This window comes from Podarcis vaucheri (genome assembly GCF_965113315.1).
Source record: "Podarcis vaucheri genome assembly, chromosome: 3".
In the NCBI taxonomy this organism is placed as follows: Eukaryota; Metazoa; Chordata; class Lepidosauria; order Squamata; family Lacertidae; genus Podarcis; species Podarcis vaucheri.
The window spans coordinates 57,480,668-57,499,996 of NC_138761.1; the positions used below are offsets into that span (position 1 = coordinate 57,480,668).

The following is a 19,329-nucleotide window of genomic DNA, read 5'->3' on the forward strand; positions in this document are numbered from 1 at the left end:
ATACACAGCAGGATTGAATGACCATTTCCGCCGGTTGCATGAACTGGCACCTTTACACGGCTGTCTGGATTTTTGCAAAGGAGGACATCGGTTGTCAACGAACGTCTTCAGGTTAACTAAAGCCACAAAAAGGACATTTTTTAATGAGAACTGGTAAAACATATTAAAAGGGTAAAGCAATTATCTGATGTAATCCTTTTCAAAATCTGCCTGATCTTCCAAAAATAGATGTAGCGATTCCCTGTAGGACAAGTAATTTTCTTAGCAGAAGTCTGGCAACTTTCTCCTCTCAAAACCAGAAACTATATACATGTAAACTTGCCTTCCCCAATGCCTTCAATGGAGGATGATTATATTTCCTTTCCAATTCTGAACAACTGTTTCATATTTGATAGTATAGTTTAAAAGCTTGAGCAATGTAAAGGAGTCCACCAGTCTTGGCAAAAATCGGAAACTTCTGCAAGAACCAAGTGCGTGCCATGAGCTGTGCAATTTGCTCATGCAGAAACCCCTTTGCTGACCTCCCCTTCATTTAACAGACTTCACTGTGCTAGAAACACAAATATGGCTTCATAATGGGAGAGCCAATAGCAGGAATTAGAGCAACAACATCAACTGTGTTTTGTTTATGCTGGAGGCCATAAGGAGACAATACCGTTTGAAGTCTTTGGCTTTTTGCGATGTAATCCGTCACTAGCATGTATTATGATACTGCAGACCAGACAATACACTTTTATTCTCTCTTCCAGACCATTGACAGGCCCAGTTGTTTTAATATTTAGTATTTCCTTTCAAGGATTGTGTCCCTTGGGGTTAAAAATGCAGTGACAACAGGAGGGCAAGAGATCAAAGTTTGTGTTCAGGCTGCAGCAGTCTTCTTCCAGGGGAAAACATCTGCAGAAACCACCCTGGCACGGAACATCAGAAGACATCAGAAGAGCCGCGCTGTATCAGAACAAAGGTCCATCCACTCCGGCATCTTCTCCTCACAGTGGCCAACCAGATGCCTATGGGAAGCCTGCAAACAGGACCTGAGTACAGCAGTACAAAAGATGGTGGAGGTTGAACATAGAAACATCATGGCTCGTATCCTTCATGGATTTGTCTAATCCTCTTTTAAAGCCTTGTGTGAGTTGGTGGTCATCATCACATTTTAAAGGAGTAAATATGTGGTGCCCCCAACCCCACCTAGAAATATGATCATACTTTCATTCTAGAAAGGTATCCTAGTTGATGGTGCTGAAGGCCACTGAAAGAGCCAGGAAAATTGACACGGTTATGTTCCTGCACCTCCCAGTGTAGGTTGACCAAAGCAGTTTCAGTATTGAAGCCTGCATGAAATGAATCAAGCCAATCCATCTCATCCAGAAGTGCCTGGAGATATTTGCCGACAATGAGAGGCTGGTCAGTGGCCAAATTGATTAGACTGACTATAATGAACAATGACTGTTCATTGTGGCTGCAGATTTTGCAGTCCCAATTTGTGAAATAATTCTTTATTTGAACTCAGTCTGCAGCTTACAGTTTGTAAATCCATTGTTAATTGTTTCAGTAGGGGTTGGCGTGAATTCTCAGCTTCCAGTACCATCTACTAGTAGTCAAATGTGTTTGTGATTGACTAGCTTAAAAATAAAGGATCGTGTACATATTACACACTGCATTTTGTGAAGTTGTGAAAGGCAAAAAGTGAATTATGAATATAAAATATTTGACCATTCCCAAACGTGTTCAAATTATGCCGCTAATGTGGTGCCAGTGCTTAAGACTTGTTAGTCTGCAGTATGAATGTTTCCCCTTGCAAATTTATGAAATACTGTATACAGTTACTTGCAGTAATGTCCTTTGGCGTCCCCAAAGATTTTTTTTGAAGCTTTATAAGGGTCTTTAACTTCAATTTGAGACTAAGTCAAAGGCTGACTGCATAGGCATTTGCCAATCATGCACATAACAAAAAGCAGGACAGCTTAGAGGTGACAGACATCTCTGTTGTTCCTCTAGCTACTGATGCTATTTCTACTCTGTGTGCATTTGTACCAGGCCAGATAGACAACTATCTGCTATCCAGTGGCATCTGCTACTATTGGCGGCTGTTGGAACTATAGCACACAGTGGTCCTAAACCTGTGACCTAGTTATTACAAAGCGGTTGTGATTTATTTAATCACACATTTATTTAATTGTATTTTGATCCAGCTTATCAGGCAGAAAATGTCTCGCAAATCAGTTTGCAGCCAAATTAACACACAATAATTATTAGTGCAGAACATGATCTAATGAGGGTTAAATTCTATTTGCGTCTAATGTCCTTCTAAGCTAATTGAATAGCTAATTGAGTTTGTCTGGTAGAACCTGGCTGCACAAGGCCTGCACAATTCTAGCAGGAACACAAAGTTTCTCTTTTGCAAATGTGGTCTGTCTACTTACTGCTTAGAGGCTTTTGGTGTGGCTGGCAGGGAGGGAATTTTCTAATGAACTGCCAAGGTCCTCCAAAAAGCTTGCCAATCACACAAAAACCAGCCGAGTCATGTCTATTATTATTCTTATTCTTATTATTATTAATTATTATTATTTTAAAATTTTATACCACACTATACCTGTAGATCTCAGGGCGGTTCACAACATAAAACCACAATATTAAAAACAGAAAATACATAATAGAGGTGTTGCTTATTTTTGCATAGGATTATTACTTATATGAGAATTATTTTATGCAAATCTGCCAGCATGTGTGGCCTCATCTAAATGCCATGTTAACCTTGTAATTGCAAGCTATTAGAACATGCAAAAAGGGAGGGGAGAGAGAGAGAGAGAGAGAGCAGGGCCATCTTAAGCATATCTGGCGCCCTGGTGCAAAGATCCCTCTAGCAGCCCCCCTCCCCCGTTTCCCAGAGTTGGCGACCTTTTTTAGGGAGGACGGCAATGCCGATGATGCGCCCAGCTTTGTGAGGCTGGAGGGGGTGTGCAGCGGCTGGGGGGCAGCTCCTCCAGCGGGAAAGAGGCAGAGGCTGGATGTGGCGGCTCCTGGCTCAGCTGGCTGCTTCATGCTGTGGCGGCCATGGCAGGCGGAGGCTCCGGACGCAGCGCTGCTTCAGTGCGGCATGGCGGAAGCGGGCGAGGGCGGTGAGCTGATGCCAGGAGGCGCCGCGTCCAGCCTCCGCCTCTTTCCTGGCGCCCTCCAGAACATGGCGCCTTGCGCCACTAGCCTCTGAGAAAGAGAAAGAATTAAATAGTGGTATTCGCCTGAAATATACCTGGTGAGAGAACAGACACAAGAGAAGAATGCAATAGCATAACACAGGCCTAAAATTAAACATCCTTATTTGCTTCCCTGGAAGAATAAGAAAAAAGTACTCAACTCGCCTGAGTTGAGATTTGCACTGATGTTATAGTAATTACCGGTAGATGTATAATCCTGCAGTGCAGTGTTTCCTAAGCTTTTAAAGCTGCAGTATACCACCCTTTGTGGGGAAGGGCCATAGCTCAGCAGTAGAGCACACGATTTGCACGCAAAATATCCCAGGTTAAGATCCTGGTATATCTAGGTAGGATTGCGAAAAAGCCCTGCATGGAACCGTGGGAAGCTGCTGCCCATCAATGGAGACCAGGGCGGGGAACCTTTCTCAGTCTGAGGGACACATTGCCTCATGCACAACTTTCTGGGAGATGCATGCTAGGAGTGGACAGGGCCAGAGGCAAAAAGTTGGTGGAGCAACAGATGCGATTTCAGCTTTGGTATAGTAGGCAACATTTCAGCTATGCAAAAAATTAGAGGTTTTTACACACACACACACACACACACACACACACACAGTCCAGGCAAACAGGAACTCTGGTTGCAGCTCAAGAGCTCAAGGACACATTCCCACCAGGCAAGAACCCTGGAGGAGGGTGTGGGGCAGGCCCAGTGAGTTGTGTGGTTGGGAAGAGTCCCAAGGGACAAATGAAGGTACAGTGGTACCTGGGGTTAAGAACTTAATTCATACCGGAGGTCCGTTCTTAACCTGAAACTGTTCTTAACCTGAGGTACCACTTTAGCTAATGGGGCCTCCCACTGCCGCTGCGCGGCTGGAGCACGATTTCTGTTCTCATCCTGAAGCAAAGTTCTTAACCCGAGGTATTATTTCTGTCTTTAACCTGAAGCGTCTGTAACCTGAGGTACCACTGTACTTGGAGGACTGCTTTCATCTCCTGGGCCTAAGGTTCCCTGCCTGTGATGTAGATAATGCAGTTCAATGGACTAATGGTGTGGCTCAGGATAAGGCAGCTACCTGTGTTCCCTTCCACTTTCTTTGAAAGAGTGTAAAAGACTAAGAATTACTCACCCTCAGAAAAAACAACAACTTCTGCCTTCGCATGAGTCACTGCTGTACTGGACATGCTTTCCGAATGGAAGGGGTCAAACTCAAAGCGATGACACAGCCAGACAGAAAAGAATCTCTGAGAACAGATGACTCTGCAACAGGAGTCATTGAATGAACCAATTACACAGAGAATCATAGAATTGTAAAGTTGGAAGGGACCTCAGGGTCGTCTAATCCAGCCTCCTGCAGTGCAGGAATCTCCACTAAAGCATCCGTGACAGGTGGTCATCCAACCTCTGCTTAAAAACTTCCAAGGAAGGAGAGTCCCTGAGGAGTCTGTTGCACTATCCAACTGCTCTTAGCATCAAAATGTTCTTCCTAGTGTTTAGTTAGAATCTCCTTTCTTGTAACTTGAATCCATTGGTTTGGGTCCTTCCCTCCAGAGCAGGAGAAAACAAACTTGCTCCATCCTCCACGTGACAGCCCTTTAGATATTTGAAAATTGCTGTCATATTTCCTCTGTCAGCTCTTTTCCAAGCAAAACATACTCAGCTACTTAAACTGTTCCTCATAAGGCTTGATTTCCAGACCGTTGATCATCTTGGTTGCCCTCCTCTGTGCATGTTCCAGCTTGTCAAAATGCTTCTTAAATTGTGGCACCCAGAACTGGACATGGTATTCCAGAATACAGTGGTACTATTACTTCTATTGATTGGCACACTATATACTTCTATTGATGCAGCCTAGAATAGTATTAGCTTTTTTGCTGCTGCATCACACGGTTGACTTACGTTAGAGCAGAAAATGCAGCGGCAGCTTTGGCCTTCAGTGGGCAGCACAATTGCTAAGGATATTTAATTACTGTTGCTGAACGATCATAGGATAAAATATTGACGCCACCAGCTAGGACTCAGGAGGGGGGTCCCAGAGCAGCAGAAAAAGCACTAGAAGCTGGATGGAGGACGATACTGGGGTATGTTTGTTTAAACACTTCTCTCATGTCTACATTATTTTATTCCCTTTCCAGCTGTGCTTCCTTTACAGAATAAAGCACAATTGGGTGGCTTTGCTATGGTTTGGTATCTTGAGCTCCTCAAAGGAAAGGCAGAAAATAAATGTAATAGCAAATAAATAAACCTTGGTCCCATGCTCAGCTCAGAGGTTTTAATCTGGAAACCCAAACTGATTGATTGTAAATTGCTAACAACAGACATATTTTCAGTAGCAGCCTCCAAGTCTATTAATGTAACCATTTGCTTTGCAATTGCTAGCATCCTTTTTTTTTTTTTTTTTTTACAAATAATTCAAGCATTTCAAACTGGACGAAAACTTAGGGGGTTACCTAATGCACATCCACAAGTACTGTACCATTTAACTGCCCCTATGATTTGAAGACTTTTTTCACCTGTAGCTAACTTAAAGCCCAGTTTGCAACGTACAGCACTGAAGTACCTACACTTCCTTTTTCAGAAGTGTTTTGTGAATGAGGACAGGAAGACCTTAACAAACAAATCCCAGAAAATTGTAGATCCAAGCTGGAGTGGGGAAATGTTCTGTCATGTTTGCCAACAGCCTGGTCATGTGAGTTTACATGTAGGCAGTAAAATATGTCAACAAGAAGAGAGCCCTGAGGTATTTGAAACTTATGCCAAGTTTTTTGTTTTAAAACTAAAATAAGCAATTGATGGATATGATTTTGTTGAATAAAGCGGGCCATAGAGGATTTTTCACTCATATATCTTACCTGTAAGTACTTTTGCTGGTAAGTCCTTTTAAGAGAAATGTGTCCAACAAATATGTGTTGATATAATCCAAATTGGGGCAGGGGTCTTTAACAGTCTCTGAGGCTAAAGTCCTATTGCACGGGAATAAATCCCTTTGACTCAAGGTGGTACTTGTTTCTGAGTAAATATACCTAGGGTTGCACTGTACATTTACTTTCAGAAAAGAGACTGAAATAGTGAAACACCAGGAGCTTCTCAAAATTTAAAATGCTACTCAGTGCCTCAGAAACAGGTAGAGATGAGACAAATTCCTCTGTATAAAGTTCTCCCTAATATTATATATTGGAGGCAGAATGGCTTTGAATACCAGTTGCTGGAAAATGCAGGCAAGGTGAATGTTGTGGACTTCCGATGGGCATGAGGTTGCCCACTGTGAGAACTAGATGGGCCATTGCCCTGATTCAGCAAGCTCTCTTTACGTTCTTATATAGGTCCTAGGTTATTTAGAGCTTTTAACATTAGAATAATGACATGAACACAGTAAAAAAGGTAAAGGGACCCCTGACCATTAGGTCCAGTCGTGACCGACTCTGAGGTTGCGGCGCTCATCTCGCTTTATTGGCCAAGGGAGCCGGCGTACAGCTTCTGGGTCATGTGGCCAGCATGACTAAGCCGCTTCTGGCGAACCAGAGCAGCACACGGAAACGCTATTTACCTTCCCGCTGGAGTGGTCCCTATTTATCTACTTGCACTTTGACGTGCTTTCGAACTGCTAGGTTGGCAGGAGCAGGGACCGAGCTACGGGAGCTCACCCCGTCACAGGGATTCGAACCGCCGACCTTCTGATCGGCAAGTCCTAGGCTCTGTGGTTTAACCCACAGCGCCACCCGTGTCCCAACATGAACACAGTACAGATGCTTCAATAAAGGGCTTGTATGTCTGTCGTAACCTAGTCTTGCCAAGAGATGGGCCACTGAATTCTCTGTAGCACCAGCTTCCACATTTTCTTCAAGGCAGTATCCACTGTAGCTTCCACTCTAGAATTATGTTCTTTTAACCTTATGGAAAGAGATGATCTTGCAAGCTACTCGCATTATGATGCATTTATTAATGTTTCAATACTTTGTATGAAGGGTACTTCACATTGGTTGCTGATTTCCTATGAAGTTTTAAAGTGGTCTTCCCAAATTAGCAAAAGAGAATTTCATTGATTTGAAGAATACTGTATTATTTTTGGGACAAAACACTTGACCTTTAAACTTTTGTGCTTTTATCTTGTGCACTGCTTTGAAATCTTCAGATTAAGAGTGGTATATAAATTTAATAATAATTTTTTTTGTTATTGTTCATTGATTGCCCCTTCCACAAAATACCCCATCATGCTTGTAGCAACAGACACAGGATGACCTGAGAATTATCCCTTGTTAGCAAAAGTAATTTATGGGAAGTGGGTGGGTAGACGCAGCATGCGTGGATCTACACTGAAATAAGCCCCCTGACGCACAAATGGGTGTTGCCGGCAGTTTTATCAAAATTAACATTTCAAACTAGCAAACAGATCAGAGAAAACAGATGTCACAACTTATAAATAGATGATAATGCCATACAAAAACCAGGAAGGTGTGCGGGGGGGGGGGGGGGGCAGCCAGGCAAACAAAGTAGCACCTGCCTGAACAAGGAAATTTAATACAATGAAGCATGCTACCTGGTCTCTTGATTACATCAGATCTCGGTGGATGTTATGAACAAAAAGAAATGACCGGAACGTGAATACAGTGGGTGACGTGCGTTATCTCATTGGAATTTGCTGCCCTTAAGAGAACAAGGGAAATTCCCCAGAGAAGACAATAAAATATACAACATAAGTCTCTTATACACAACCTATTAGCCAATGAAATGAAAGAAATATACCAGTTTTATTCAATTGGTGCTCTTGCACAAGGGCTTGAAGATGCATTCACTTACGGTGGAAGGTGATTTTTTTTTTTAAAAAAACCAATTCCCACTCCTTTCTGCAGCTCCCAACACCCCTAAAAACTGACGGATGCTGCTGCTGCAGGTGGAATCAGCAAATGCCTCTCTTCCTACTAGCAGAACTGATTTGATTCCTCCCTGCATCAGAGGGGATAGCTTGATAACTGATTATGTTCAGAGTATTCCTATTCTTTCACCGGAATGAGAAAACAAAACAAAATAGCTCAACAGGAGATACATTACATTGTGTGTGTGTGTGTGTGTGTGTATTACAATATATTGATCAACTACTGTACAGTAAATACTTAATTACTGTTATTTAGGCCTAAACAAATGTCTGAATAAAATTTATCTTAAAAGCACAGAAGCAAGGATTAGTAAAAAACAATAAATTTTCTGAGGAGAGAACATGTCTCCTGTATTGTATGATGCTATGAAAATGCTCTTTGGATATGCAAAATTGTCATCCCTAGTTTTTTAAAAAAATATGTTTTAAACTTGCTGATAGAACTCGTTAACAGCATTTAATATCTGGGGTTTTTTTCCAGGCTGCTGGAATTGTGCTCCTTGACCAATTATAGGACTTAAATGAAACCAGCTAAAAATGCTTGAAATCAAGCAACTTTGGTACTGATTGCTGCTTTTGGTAACTTTATTTTTTGCTACCTTCTGCAGCTATGTTTTTGCTGCTTCTCTCAGTTTAATTTTTGTCTTGGCATTTTGTCTTGGCATCAGATATTTAATTGCCTTAAATTTGTATCTAACATATAAAAGCAATATATAATTTAAAAATAAAACAAAAAGTTATCACAGAGGTAGTACATTTGTGCCTGGGCTGCAGGACTTCAGACTACAGGGAGTTTTGCCCGACTGCATGGTCCTCCATACAATTTCCTGCACAGAAAACTATATGGGCCTGAGGCAGGTTCTAGCATAGCGTTCTTAAGATCATGTCACTCTTTTATAGGTAGGCGTGGTGGCACTCCTGATCAGGCCAGTTCCGCCTATAGTTTGACGTGGTACGGCCCACCTTCTCTCCTTCAGTGAGAACTAGGCCTTAGTGTTTTTAAGTCCTAAGCTGTGTTTGCTGACCCCTAAAAGCAAGGTCTGCAAAACAAGTTTCTGCTTTTCAGGTTCCCATGCCTCTCCCCTCCAACACTGTCTAGCAAGAGACCAATACGGTAATCTTTTCTCCAGTAACAGCCCATTTTAATTGTGGTCTGATCATAATAGCGTGTGCAAAGGGCCGGATTTAGGTTTGATGAGGCCCTAAGCTACTGAAGGTAATGGGCCCTTTATATGTCCAGCTGTCCTTTGTCAACAACAAATTGTCAGTTTTTTGTGTTGAATATGTGCTATACTGTATGGTGATTTATGGACCTAATAGGTCCATATACAACACAAAACACTGTTGCTGTATGTAGGTTTTATTTTGTTTTTTTATCTTATATTTTGGAAATGTACATCCAGGTTTTTTTTCCTTTGAATATTGGGGGCCCCCAAGAGAGTGGGGTCCTAAGCTATAGCTTGTTTAGCTTTATCCGTAAATCCAGCACTGTTGAGTGTGTGTGTGTGAGAGAGAGAGAGAGAGAGAGAACGCGCGCCTGAATGGGAGAATGCCTGTTTGACACTATCGATAAACCTTTATTTACAGTGGTACCTCGGGTTAAGTACTTAATTCGTTCCGGAAGTCTGTTCTTAACCTGAAACTGTTCTTAACCTGAAGCACCACTTTAGCTAATGGGGCCTCCCGCTGCCAGAGCACGATTTCTGTTCTCATTCTGAAGCAAAGTTCTTAACCCAAGGTACTATTTCTGGGTTAGCGGAGTCTGTAACCTGAAGTGTCTGTAACCTGAAGCGTATGTAACCCGAGGTACCACTGTATTTTTATTTCTCGGTCATCTATGCCATCCCTCTGTGGGGAAAAACACCTTTATTATGAGTGGGGAAAGTAGTGGGAGCTTCTCCTCCTGGGTGGCGGGTGGCGACCATCTATCTTGTTATCAGACCCCAACTACCATCAGCCCCAGCCAGCATGATCAGTGGTCAGAGATGCTGGGAGTCGCAGTCCAGCAACATCCGGGGGGGGGCTCCACCCAGGAGCCCCCACAACCAAAACCTACGTTTCTTCCTTTTGAAGTCGGCAGCTGTGATGTGCGCACTTGGCCGTTTCTCCCAGCTCTATCGCAAAACAGCCCCGCCTGAGAGCAGCATTAAGCCTGCGTGGGCGAGGGCGACGGGCCGGTCTGGGTTGGGCTGCTTCTTGCTGGAGTTTCGCTCCAGCTCCCACAGGATTGAGAAGAGGGCGGCGGGGCGGGGGAGGAGAAAGAAAGGACACCAGCAGCACTTGGAGAACTCAGGCGGAGTTTGCCGCGCGCTTCTCCGTCTCCTGCAGGGGGCACAGCAGCGGCGGCGGCGGCCCAGAAGCGCCTCGCAACCAGCGCGCCAGCCGAGCGCCGCCCGGGCCGCTTCCCCACTTGGGCGCTGCTCCGAGCACGTGGAGGTGGAGCCGGCGGCGCGCGCGCGAGAGAGAGGCTGGCCCGGGCCAAAGGGGGCGGAGCTGGGGCTGCCTGCTCCCGATGGGAGCCTGGAAAGGGGGAAGCCCGCGCGCTCAGGGGCAGCAGCGAGAGCGGAGCAGGCGGAGCGGCGCTCGCTTTGCCTTGCTGGATTTGGGGATCTCCGGCTGGGCAGGGGGGGAGGGGGCGGAGAGAGAGAGAGAGAAGCCTGGATTCTCCTCGCCAAGGGGGGGTTCAGAGCGCTGCATCGAGGAGGAGGATGGAGCCTGTGACCAAGTGGAGCCCTAAGCAAGTAGTGGAGTGGACGAAGGGTAAGGAACGGGGCTCCGGCTGCTCCTCCAGCCTAGATTTGCGGGAGAGGCACGCTGCTCTCTTTCACCCCGCTGCGCAGTGTTTGCTCTTCTTCGCTTCTCTTCCTCCTCCTCTCAAACTTTTCCTCTTAACTTGGGGGGGTCCTCAATCCCTGCCGCCCTTCACCTCGTTCTCCCGCCTTCAAACTCCTCTTCTGCCCCCTTTATTTCAAGCTGCTTCCTCAGGAGGGATCATACCTGCAATTAGCTGCCGCTCTTAATCCGAAAAGTGCTTGGCGGGCTCTAGTTCCCCGGCTGTTAGCAACACACACAAACACACACGGCTTTCAGGAGCCCAACGCAGCCACTTGCGTGTCAACAAACGAGCCTCTGCCGCGGCCCTGGGCATGTTTTTGCAGCCTGGGCTAGGAGAGGGCTTCGCATTCGCGCTCCCCCCCCCGCCGGACTTACACGGGGTGTGTTGCGTTCACACAAACAAAGAGCAAGCTTCTTTAAGTATTCCCGGCGAGGCTCCTTGAAGAACCAGGTTACCTCAGGAAAGAGGAACAGTGATAAATTCTGGTCTTTAAAGAGGAAGACGCCCTTGTGACCGATTTGGGAATGTCGTGTGAATCTCTGCTTGAACAGAAGCCGTGTTAAAGACGCCAAGGTCTTCTACGCACAATAATTGATGTAAATAAATCGAGCCTCCAAATGCCCAGCACTCCACAGGTTGCCTTCTGAACAGATGGGCTCGTTAGTGGCTGACTTTATTTATACAAGGCAGGGTATGGATTGCTATCGCTTAATATAGCAAGACTTTCTGCACACACATTTCCTTGGATGTACCGGTGAACAAACACGGATAGGGCTGTGCTGCAGCAATCCAGCTCCACTTATTTTCTCGCGAGGGACTAGGAGTGCAACCTAAGAGTCCATTATATAGTTGGCACCCTCTGAATGCCCAGACATTCCTAGCAGACGAAACCTTTTCAGTAATGTGAAGTCTGAGACTGTCTGCTTAGGTTATAGGGTGCTACAAGTTGGCAGGAGGGCATTTTTTAAGGTCTCTCCTGCTTTCATGATAGGCTGCACACTTTACCAGCTTAAAATGCAACTAGGTCATTCTTTTTCTCAATTTGGATCCAAGCTGGCTTGAGGAAAAACTCATCAAAATGCAATGTTAGATAAGAAACCGTAAGATTGATACAGGATAGATTAGGCTTGTGGCTACTATGTGCACTTTGCTTCCCAAACCAATGGTGGGAATACACTGGATGCACAACAAATGTGCACACAGCAGAAGTTTTTCTCTGCCAGCTTGGCTTCTGGTGTTTTGTTTCAGAGTGCTGAGTTACTTCCTATAAATTAGTTGGTGTGATGGTATGGCACTGGTCATTCAAAGTGGTTTCACCTTCCCTTTTATACCTGCTCTTAAATATACTCGGTGCAAATTAGATTCCCAACTCACTGGATTTCCCATTTTGGCAGTTTTAAATGGTGGATTTCCCCCTGTCCCCCACCCCCCTGCCCAATATATATATTTATATGTAATAGGAGGCTGCAGTTATGGGTTCCCAGAATCATCGCTGGCTGATTAATCTGGTCTAGAAGGGTGTGCAGGGTTTTATTTGATCAATAAGTTTATTTCACTAGCCACATTCTATGATAATTATTATCACACTACTCTTAACTTGAAGAAGAGTTGTTAGAATATGAAGACTCGTGTAAGAGGAAATGTAGGGATGTGTGTGTGTGTGTGTGTGTGTGTGTGTGTGAATCTGTTTAGAGATCGCTTACTGAGAAGGGGCCATTCTCTGTTATTCTTTCCACTAGTTTCTCATGGTTTTATTTTCCTGTCTTGACTCAAGTGTCTGGATATCAGTGCAGCTAAAGCCTCATTCACAGAAAGATGTTTTTGATCCAGAGACCTTTTTACCTTGTGTGTGAAACTGAACTTTATCCCTTCGTTCTATCCTTTTTGCTTGTATACATGTTTCCTACTTTTGCATCATCTAGTAAAAAAGGATGAGTGGGAGCTCCTAATAATCTATTTCAATTTACATTGACTTTCAAGCTATGAATAACAGATTGATTTGGTTTGGTTCTTCTTCCGTGAATGGCTAATTTGCTGCTGAAAACTTTTTTAAAAAAAGATCTCTTAGCAAATCTTAGAAATATACTCTCTAAGTATGGCAGTCGATGAAGATCTGATTACTACAGTCTCGCATTTGAATTGGTATTTTCTCCTTGGCTGAGATAATGCTTTGTTCAGGGAAGCAGCTACCTTTGCATGTTCAGTATCCTGATACTGATTGGATTGTATCCAGCTTGACATTTAAAAGTGGCAGCATTCAGATTAATTTCATGGACCCAATGAAAATGGTGTCCAGGTTGGAAATTATCCATGCAGCTCATTGGGAAGGGGTAACCAATGTGTTGCCCTCCAGATGTTATGGACTACAATTAACACCAGCCCAAGCTAGCATGCCAAGTGGTCAGGCATGATGGGAGTTGTAGTCCAGCCACATCTGGAAGACAACATGTTGGCCACCTCTGTCTTGGAGAGTACTGTTGCTGTGAAGACTGAAACATAGTTGTACATGCTTTCTAAATTTTTGCAAAGTCAGAAGCCATTGTTTTGCAACTCAGAAGGCTGAATATGCAAGTTAACTGTAGGCATGAATTATGCAAATGTTACTGATCCATTAAGATTGTGTGAGCTATTATACAAGAGCTGCTGTGTTTGGTCCTGGCTGAAGTGGTGACTTATTTAAGCAGGGCAGCCCAAACTAGTTAAGAGAGATGCCGTCCTGGAGAGTTCATTAGTAGAAAGGACCCATGGAAGGCTGCCTTTGAGAGCTAGTGCGTTGTGTAGTGCCTGAAAATGGAACCGTGACAGTTCCCAGTTCAAATCTCACAAATGCACAAGCCTGTTCTATCAGATTTTGTGCTTCGCCATTTGCTTTAGCTGAGCTTCTCCTAATTAATCAAGGCCTGGCCTTGCCACAGTTAGTGGTTTTAACTTTCTGTTGGATGTGTGGTGCTTTGAACAGGAGGGATTTGCTTCTTAGAGAATTCATTTTTTCCCTGTGCTCTCAGTGTGAAATTTGACCTCTCAGCTGAACATCAGAAGGTTCCCTAATGCTACCTCCTGCCTGATGAGTTTGTAATAAGGCAGTGGGCTGTAAAGAAGGAAACTCTTCATGGGCACGTGCTAATCTGTTTCATTGCTTTTGGACAGCACAGTTGTCATTTAAAAGCATGTAAGTAGCTCAATAATCACTTTGGTGTTAAGTTTCATTTTTAATCCATAGCCAAGAAAAATTGCCTTTTTTGGCAGTGCTCTACTAGACTGTTATTTCCAACCAAATTTCTACATTTTAATCATGTTATTTCTGCTCCCCTGGAGAGGGAGGGCAAGGAGCAAGAATACAATTTTTTAAAAAACAGCTTGACAAAATCTATCATTCTAGGCAAAGAATAACTTGAAATAGTATTTGAGAGCTGAAAAGTCCCTACTTTGGTGGGGGGATGGGATGATATAACTTCTATTGATCGTTGTGGTATGCTATTCTTTGTATGGTATGCTCTTCTGAAGAAGGTATGCTCTTCTGAAGAAATTCCTGCAGTGAAGCTCAAATAGGAGCTAGTAGTTATCAAATGTATTTATAGTAACACTTCCATTGTTCAGAAGATTGCATCTATGGATAGTGAAAACCCAAGTTAGACATCAGAGGGTGGCATTTCATTGACACATGAAATGAGTTGAAGGCTACCTCAAAGACCATCTAGTCCAGTCTGTTGCCAATGTAGGAGATGCACTCTTACTGCAGCATCCTTGATAAATAGCCAACTAGCCTCTGCTTGGGACGTGGGTGGCGCTGTGGTCTAAACCACTGAGCCTAGGGCTTGCTGATTGGAAGGTCGTGGTTCGAATCCCTGCGAAGGAGTGATCTCCTGTTGCTCGGTCCCAGCTCCTGCCCACCTAGCAGTTCGAAAGCACGCCAAAAAAGTGCAAGTAGATAAATAGGTACCGCTCTGGTGGGAAGGTAAATGGCATTTCTGTGCGCTGCTCTGGTTTCGCCAGAAGCGGCTTAGTCATGCTGGCCATATGATCTGGAAAAACTGTCTGTGAATAAACGCCGGCCCCCTTGGCCAGTAAAGTGAGATGAGCGCTGCAATCCCAGAGTCGTTCGCAACTGGACTTAACTGTCAGGGGTCCTTTACCTTTACCTTTAGCCTCTGCTTAAAATGCCTTTGACATCCACCACCTTCTAAGGCAGCCTGTTCCGTTTGGTCTCATTACAGGTGCCGATGAATGAAAGCAAAAGGAAAACCTTTGAGGCCCACAGCTGTACCCAGGAATCCTAAATGCCTATGATCAGTGGTTCCAAAAGACAATGCAGGCACTGTTTAATAAGTTAAGGAGGATCCATATCCACCTATATTGTGCTACTAGTATTGCGCTAAGACAGAGGAGGGTGGGATAAATTGGCATATCCCCCACCCCCCATTAAACTACTTGTACATTTATGCACAATCTGATAGGAATGAGAGCATGACAGGGAGGCATTTTCTGAATGTTCTCAGGCTCATTTCACACTTTTGAGGATATATATTTTTTAAAAAATATTTGTGGGGGCGTTTCTGGGTATGCAATGGTATCCACATGCTGTTTAATTAACACTGTGTGACAATCAAAATGTTTTAAGAATGTTGAACTAGGGGAGAAGGTAGGGAGTGACTATATTTATCTTACTGTTTTGTGGAAAAACTAAAAGACATATCTTTCCAAAGTTCATCTGCTTCCCCCCTTTTCCCCCAAGATGTGCCAAAATATGCTACCCTTTGAAACATGTTCTTTTAAAAAGTATTCCAACAAACATAGCCTCTAGTTGAATCACGAACATGAAAAAGGCACTGTTTACTTTCTAAACAAGCATACCTCCTCTTGGAAATTAATTTTTGCATTAGTTTATATTGGCTTGTTTTACTGAGGGTCTGCTCCAGAAAAATGCCCTATGGGTGATGCTAAAGTTAAGAGTTACTGTGTGCAGACTGCAAGTTGCATTTTTGCATGCTCAGTATCTACTGTCAAGGTGCATGCTGATAATGAGCACTCTGTAATATAATTACTCTGTAATAAGGACCATCCTTTCGTTTTGCATTCACAATTGCTAATCTGGAGCATGTGTTGCTTTGGTGTCCATGTTTTTCAAAAGCTCGCCAAACTTTTCTGTGAACCCAGCTGCCTGATCTGCACCATGTGGGCTTAGCTGTATTTCTGGGTGAAGATGTTAATCTGTGTGCTTTTTTCACATTGAAAAAGCAAGGCGCAATTAGCTGGCAGTCATCTTAAGACCATGGAAATTAAGGAGACCTTTTTGCTGACTGAAGGAAATTTTGTGCCTGAACTAAATGCACACTTAAGACTGACAACCGCTTGAAAAAACGTTGGTGCAATTATATGGCCTTATCTACTGTACCATAAACCTCCTCCGTCCCCAAATGTTCATTTAAAAAGATGTGTGCATGTTCTTTAGCTGAATACACTGCTTGCATAGCTGAAGCATTTTAAAAGATTATGACTTATATGTGCTAAACAATTGCTGATAGAGTCATTATTGCCTTCTTGCTCTGTACGATGTGCCCATCCAGACTGAAATGGGCCCCTGTAGGAGCAAAAAGAAAGGGGCTTCCTTTGGTCTGGAACTCACTGTTTTCTGAAGAGAGGTTGGAATAAGGGGTTAGGGACTGATATGGGTGCAAGGCTTTTCTCTGTGTGGCCTTCAAGCATCCATGAGGTCCAGCTAGCTGTGGCTGTAAGAGAAAGTCCTATCTTGGCTACACAATTTTTATTGGCTTTAGAGCTCCTGTACCAGGGGAGAGTCCATTGACTTTCCAGATGTTGTTGGGCTATGATTTCCATGATCAGCACACAAAGAGAAGGCTGGAGCTCAGGTAGATCCACCTGTTATAGCTCTTCCCCATTCTGATGTTGCCCATAATCCTGCTCCCTCCACTTGCTGCTTCTGGTTTGCTTAAGAGGGCAGGTGAGCAGGCAGCAACTGGAAGCCAGAATAGAATGAGTAGAGCCAGGGGATTCTGGAGGTCAGCAGTGCTCTGGTGTGGGCCCCATGCAGTTCCTGATGACGCTGAGCCGTGCTCTTGGCCCAAGTTCCTACGATATGCAATTCTGGCATTGGGACATAGAATGGGTCTCCTCTCCAGTGTGACATGGGGCTTCCGATGTTCTCTGCACAGCGTGGGGAAGTGCCAGAGTACATCCTTCTACCCCATGATGTCAATAGGGGGCCCTTGGAGTGCATACTTCTCAAGGTGTGAAGCTTTGAAGGAGATTCCTGCATTGCAGGGGGTTGGACTAGATGACCCTTGGCCGGGATCCCCTCCAACTCTGCAGTTCCATAATCCTGTGATTCTAAGTCTAGTGTTTTAGTTTTGTCATCTGTCAGTGCACGTACGGTGGATCTCTGTTTTGTTTCCTGACTTCTTATCATGAGAAAGTCTTTTATCATAGAACTGTAGAGTTGGAAAGGACCATGGGAGCCGTCCAGTCCCATCCCCCACCCCCGCAATGTGTGTGATGTGAGAATAGCACTAGTAAAGGCTACAATTTCAGTGAGGTTTACCTTGCTGTCAGGGAGGTAACTCAAGACCCGTCTTGGATGCAGGGTAATCTGTCATCATCTTTCTTCTCTGTTCTGTTCCTTCATGAACAGTCCTCTCTTTTGCTCTGGACGCTATATCTGGACTTTCTCCGCACCCCGCCCCTGGTTCTTTTTTACCTCACAACAACCCTGTGAAGTAGCTTAGAAGAAGAAAGAATGACTGGTCTAAAGCAGGGCTTGGCAACCCAAGGCCCAAGGGCCGGTGCGCACGCGTGCGGGATGGAGAAGTGTGCACATGCTATTTCTGGCGCACATCCGGGTCGGAGGAGTGCTGGAAATAGCGTGTGCGCACAGGTGCTCCTCCGACCCTGACTGACGGAGCATGGACCGGCCCATCGACCAGTAAGCTTGCCAACCCCTGGTCTAAAGTGAGCCAGTGCATCTCAGGGTTGAGTGGGGGATTTAAAGCTGGAGTCTGCCCAGTTCTTGTCTGACTCTTAAACCACTGCAGCCCTGCTGGCTCTGTAAAGGGCCCTGGTTGGCTGGATTATGGAGAGCTAGTTTTGCACTTGTTGGCAGCTGCACATTTGGAGGTGGCACGACATGGGAAATTGCCAGAAGGCTGTGCATTCTGGAAGGCTGGTTAACGCGGATTTGGCAGGTGGCTCTGTCTGGTTCAGAGGGCGAGGGTCCAAGGGAAAGAAGATTAATTTTTAGAGACTCGGTCCTTCCCCTTTTGCGAACATAAATGGGTGAGCAGGCGAGTTTCAGCCACCCGATTCTCAAATGTCATTTTGGAGGGATGCTTTGAATGACCTGGAGGGAGGGACGCTGGATTTCCGTTCAGTAGTGTTTGTCATTGACAATGCAAACCATTCCACTTAGACAGAAGTTTACTGTTATAGTGTTGAAAATTTACTTAAAAAACAAACAAAAACAAACCTTGTTTCCTTTTAAAAATATGCTGTTTTTTTAATTAAATGTTTTCCCAACTCTGAAAGGCCTGTCATGTGGCGCATATGGCTAATTGGTATTAATTCCCTCCCGTCCAATAATTGCGCTGTGGCTGTTTGCTTTGTCAAACTGCAAAACATATATGGGTCACAGAAAGAGAACTAAGTGCCACATGAGGCACGAGACTTGTTGTTGTTGTTGTTGTTTTGTTAAAGCTTCTGCTCTTCTTAATGCTTACTTTAAGAGTACTTAAGTAGTGTTGCTAGGTACTAAACAATGCAAGTCCAATTGCGTGGGTGCCTTTACATTCCTACTTCCCCAGTGCTTTGTTTCCCCTCTTTAATACTGAAAGTGAGGCCTGTTTAATTCTGCTGCAGAGGAATTTCCTTTGTTTTGTGGAGGTTAAAAATATATTGAAAGGGCTTTTGCATAATAGGCCAGGAAATGCTTTTGAAGGGACTCTCTTTCAAGCTATCCATTGCAGTTCCCAATAGAGGCAGCCACCCATGTTGTCAGATTTAATATTTTAAAATAATTGAAATAGAACAGCATTGAACTGAAGTCGCACCTCCCAGTTTTTTTTTAGCTTCATTTTATATAGATGCTTCCCCACTATTAGGATGAAGTAGATGAATTCTTTTCAGTTGTAGAAGAGGAAGAACTGTTGGTATTTTAGTGTTAGTTCGGATTTTGCTTTTCACATCGCTGTGCTGAGATGCACAAGCATTCTTATTTAATCCCCGCAACATTCCAGTGTGGAAATGTACATAGCCTGTTCTGTTTGGTGGTGATTCCTTTTTCACCCTGAGTTTTAGTTCAGTCCAAATGAGCTAAATTGCATGAGCAAGAGAGAGCAAGAGAGGTGAGGGCGGGAGTGAAATGGTTCAATAATACAAATGAACGCAAATAAACAGAGTGGTTTTCGCATAATTCCTTAGG

The 19,329-nt window shown here is 44.2% G+C and overlaps 1 protein-coding gene and 1 long non-coding RNA gene across 2 annotated transcripts in view; one reads left to right on the top strand and one right to left on the bottom strand.

Moving 5' to 3' along the window:
- Positions 1-650: 650 nt before the first annotated feature.
- LOC309528136 lies at positions 651-11,134 on the bottom strand. The gene is made up of 3 exons (XR_014217558.1): positions 11,063-11,134; positions 4,322-4,452; positions 651-1,031 (listed from the first exon to the last, which is right to left on the bottom strand). It is a non-coding gene; the product is annotated as an uncharacterized lncRNA (long non-coding RNA).
- CNKSR3 (CNKSR family member 3) overlaps positions 10,611-19,329 on the top strand; it is a 62,603-nt gene continuing 53,884 nt past the window's right edge. Inside the window, exon 1 of the mRNA XM_082215265.1 lies at positions 10,611-10,825. Within this exon, the coding sequence (XP_082071391.1) occupies positions 10,774-10,825 (52 nt within the window). The 5' untranslated portion in view covers positions 10,611-10,773. The remainder of the gene's footprint in view (positions 10,826-19,329) is intronic.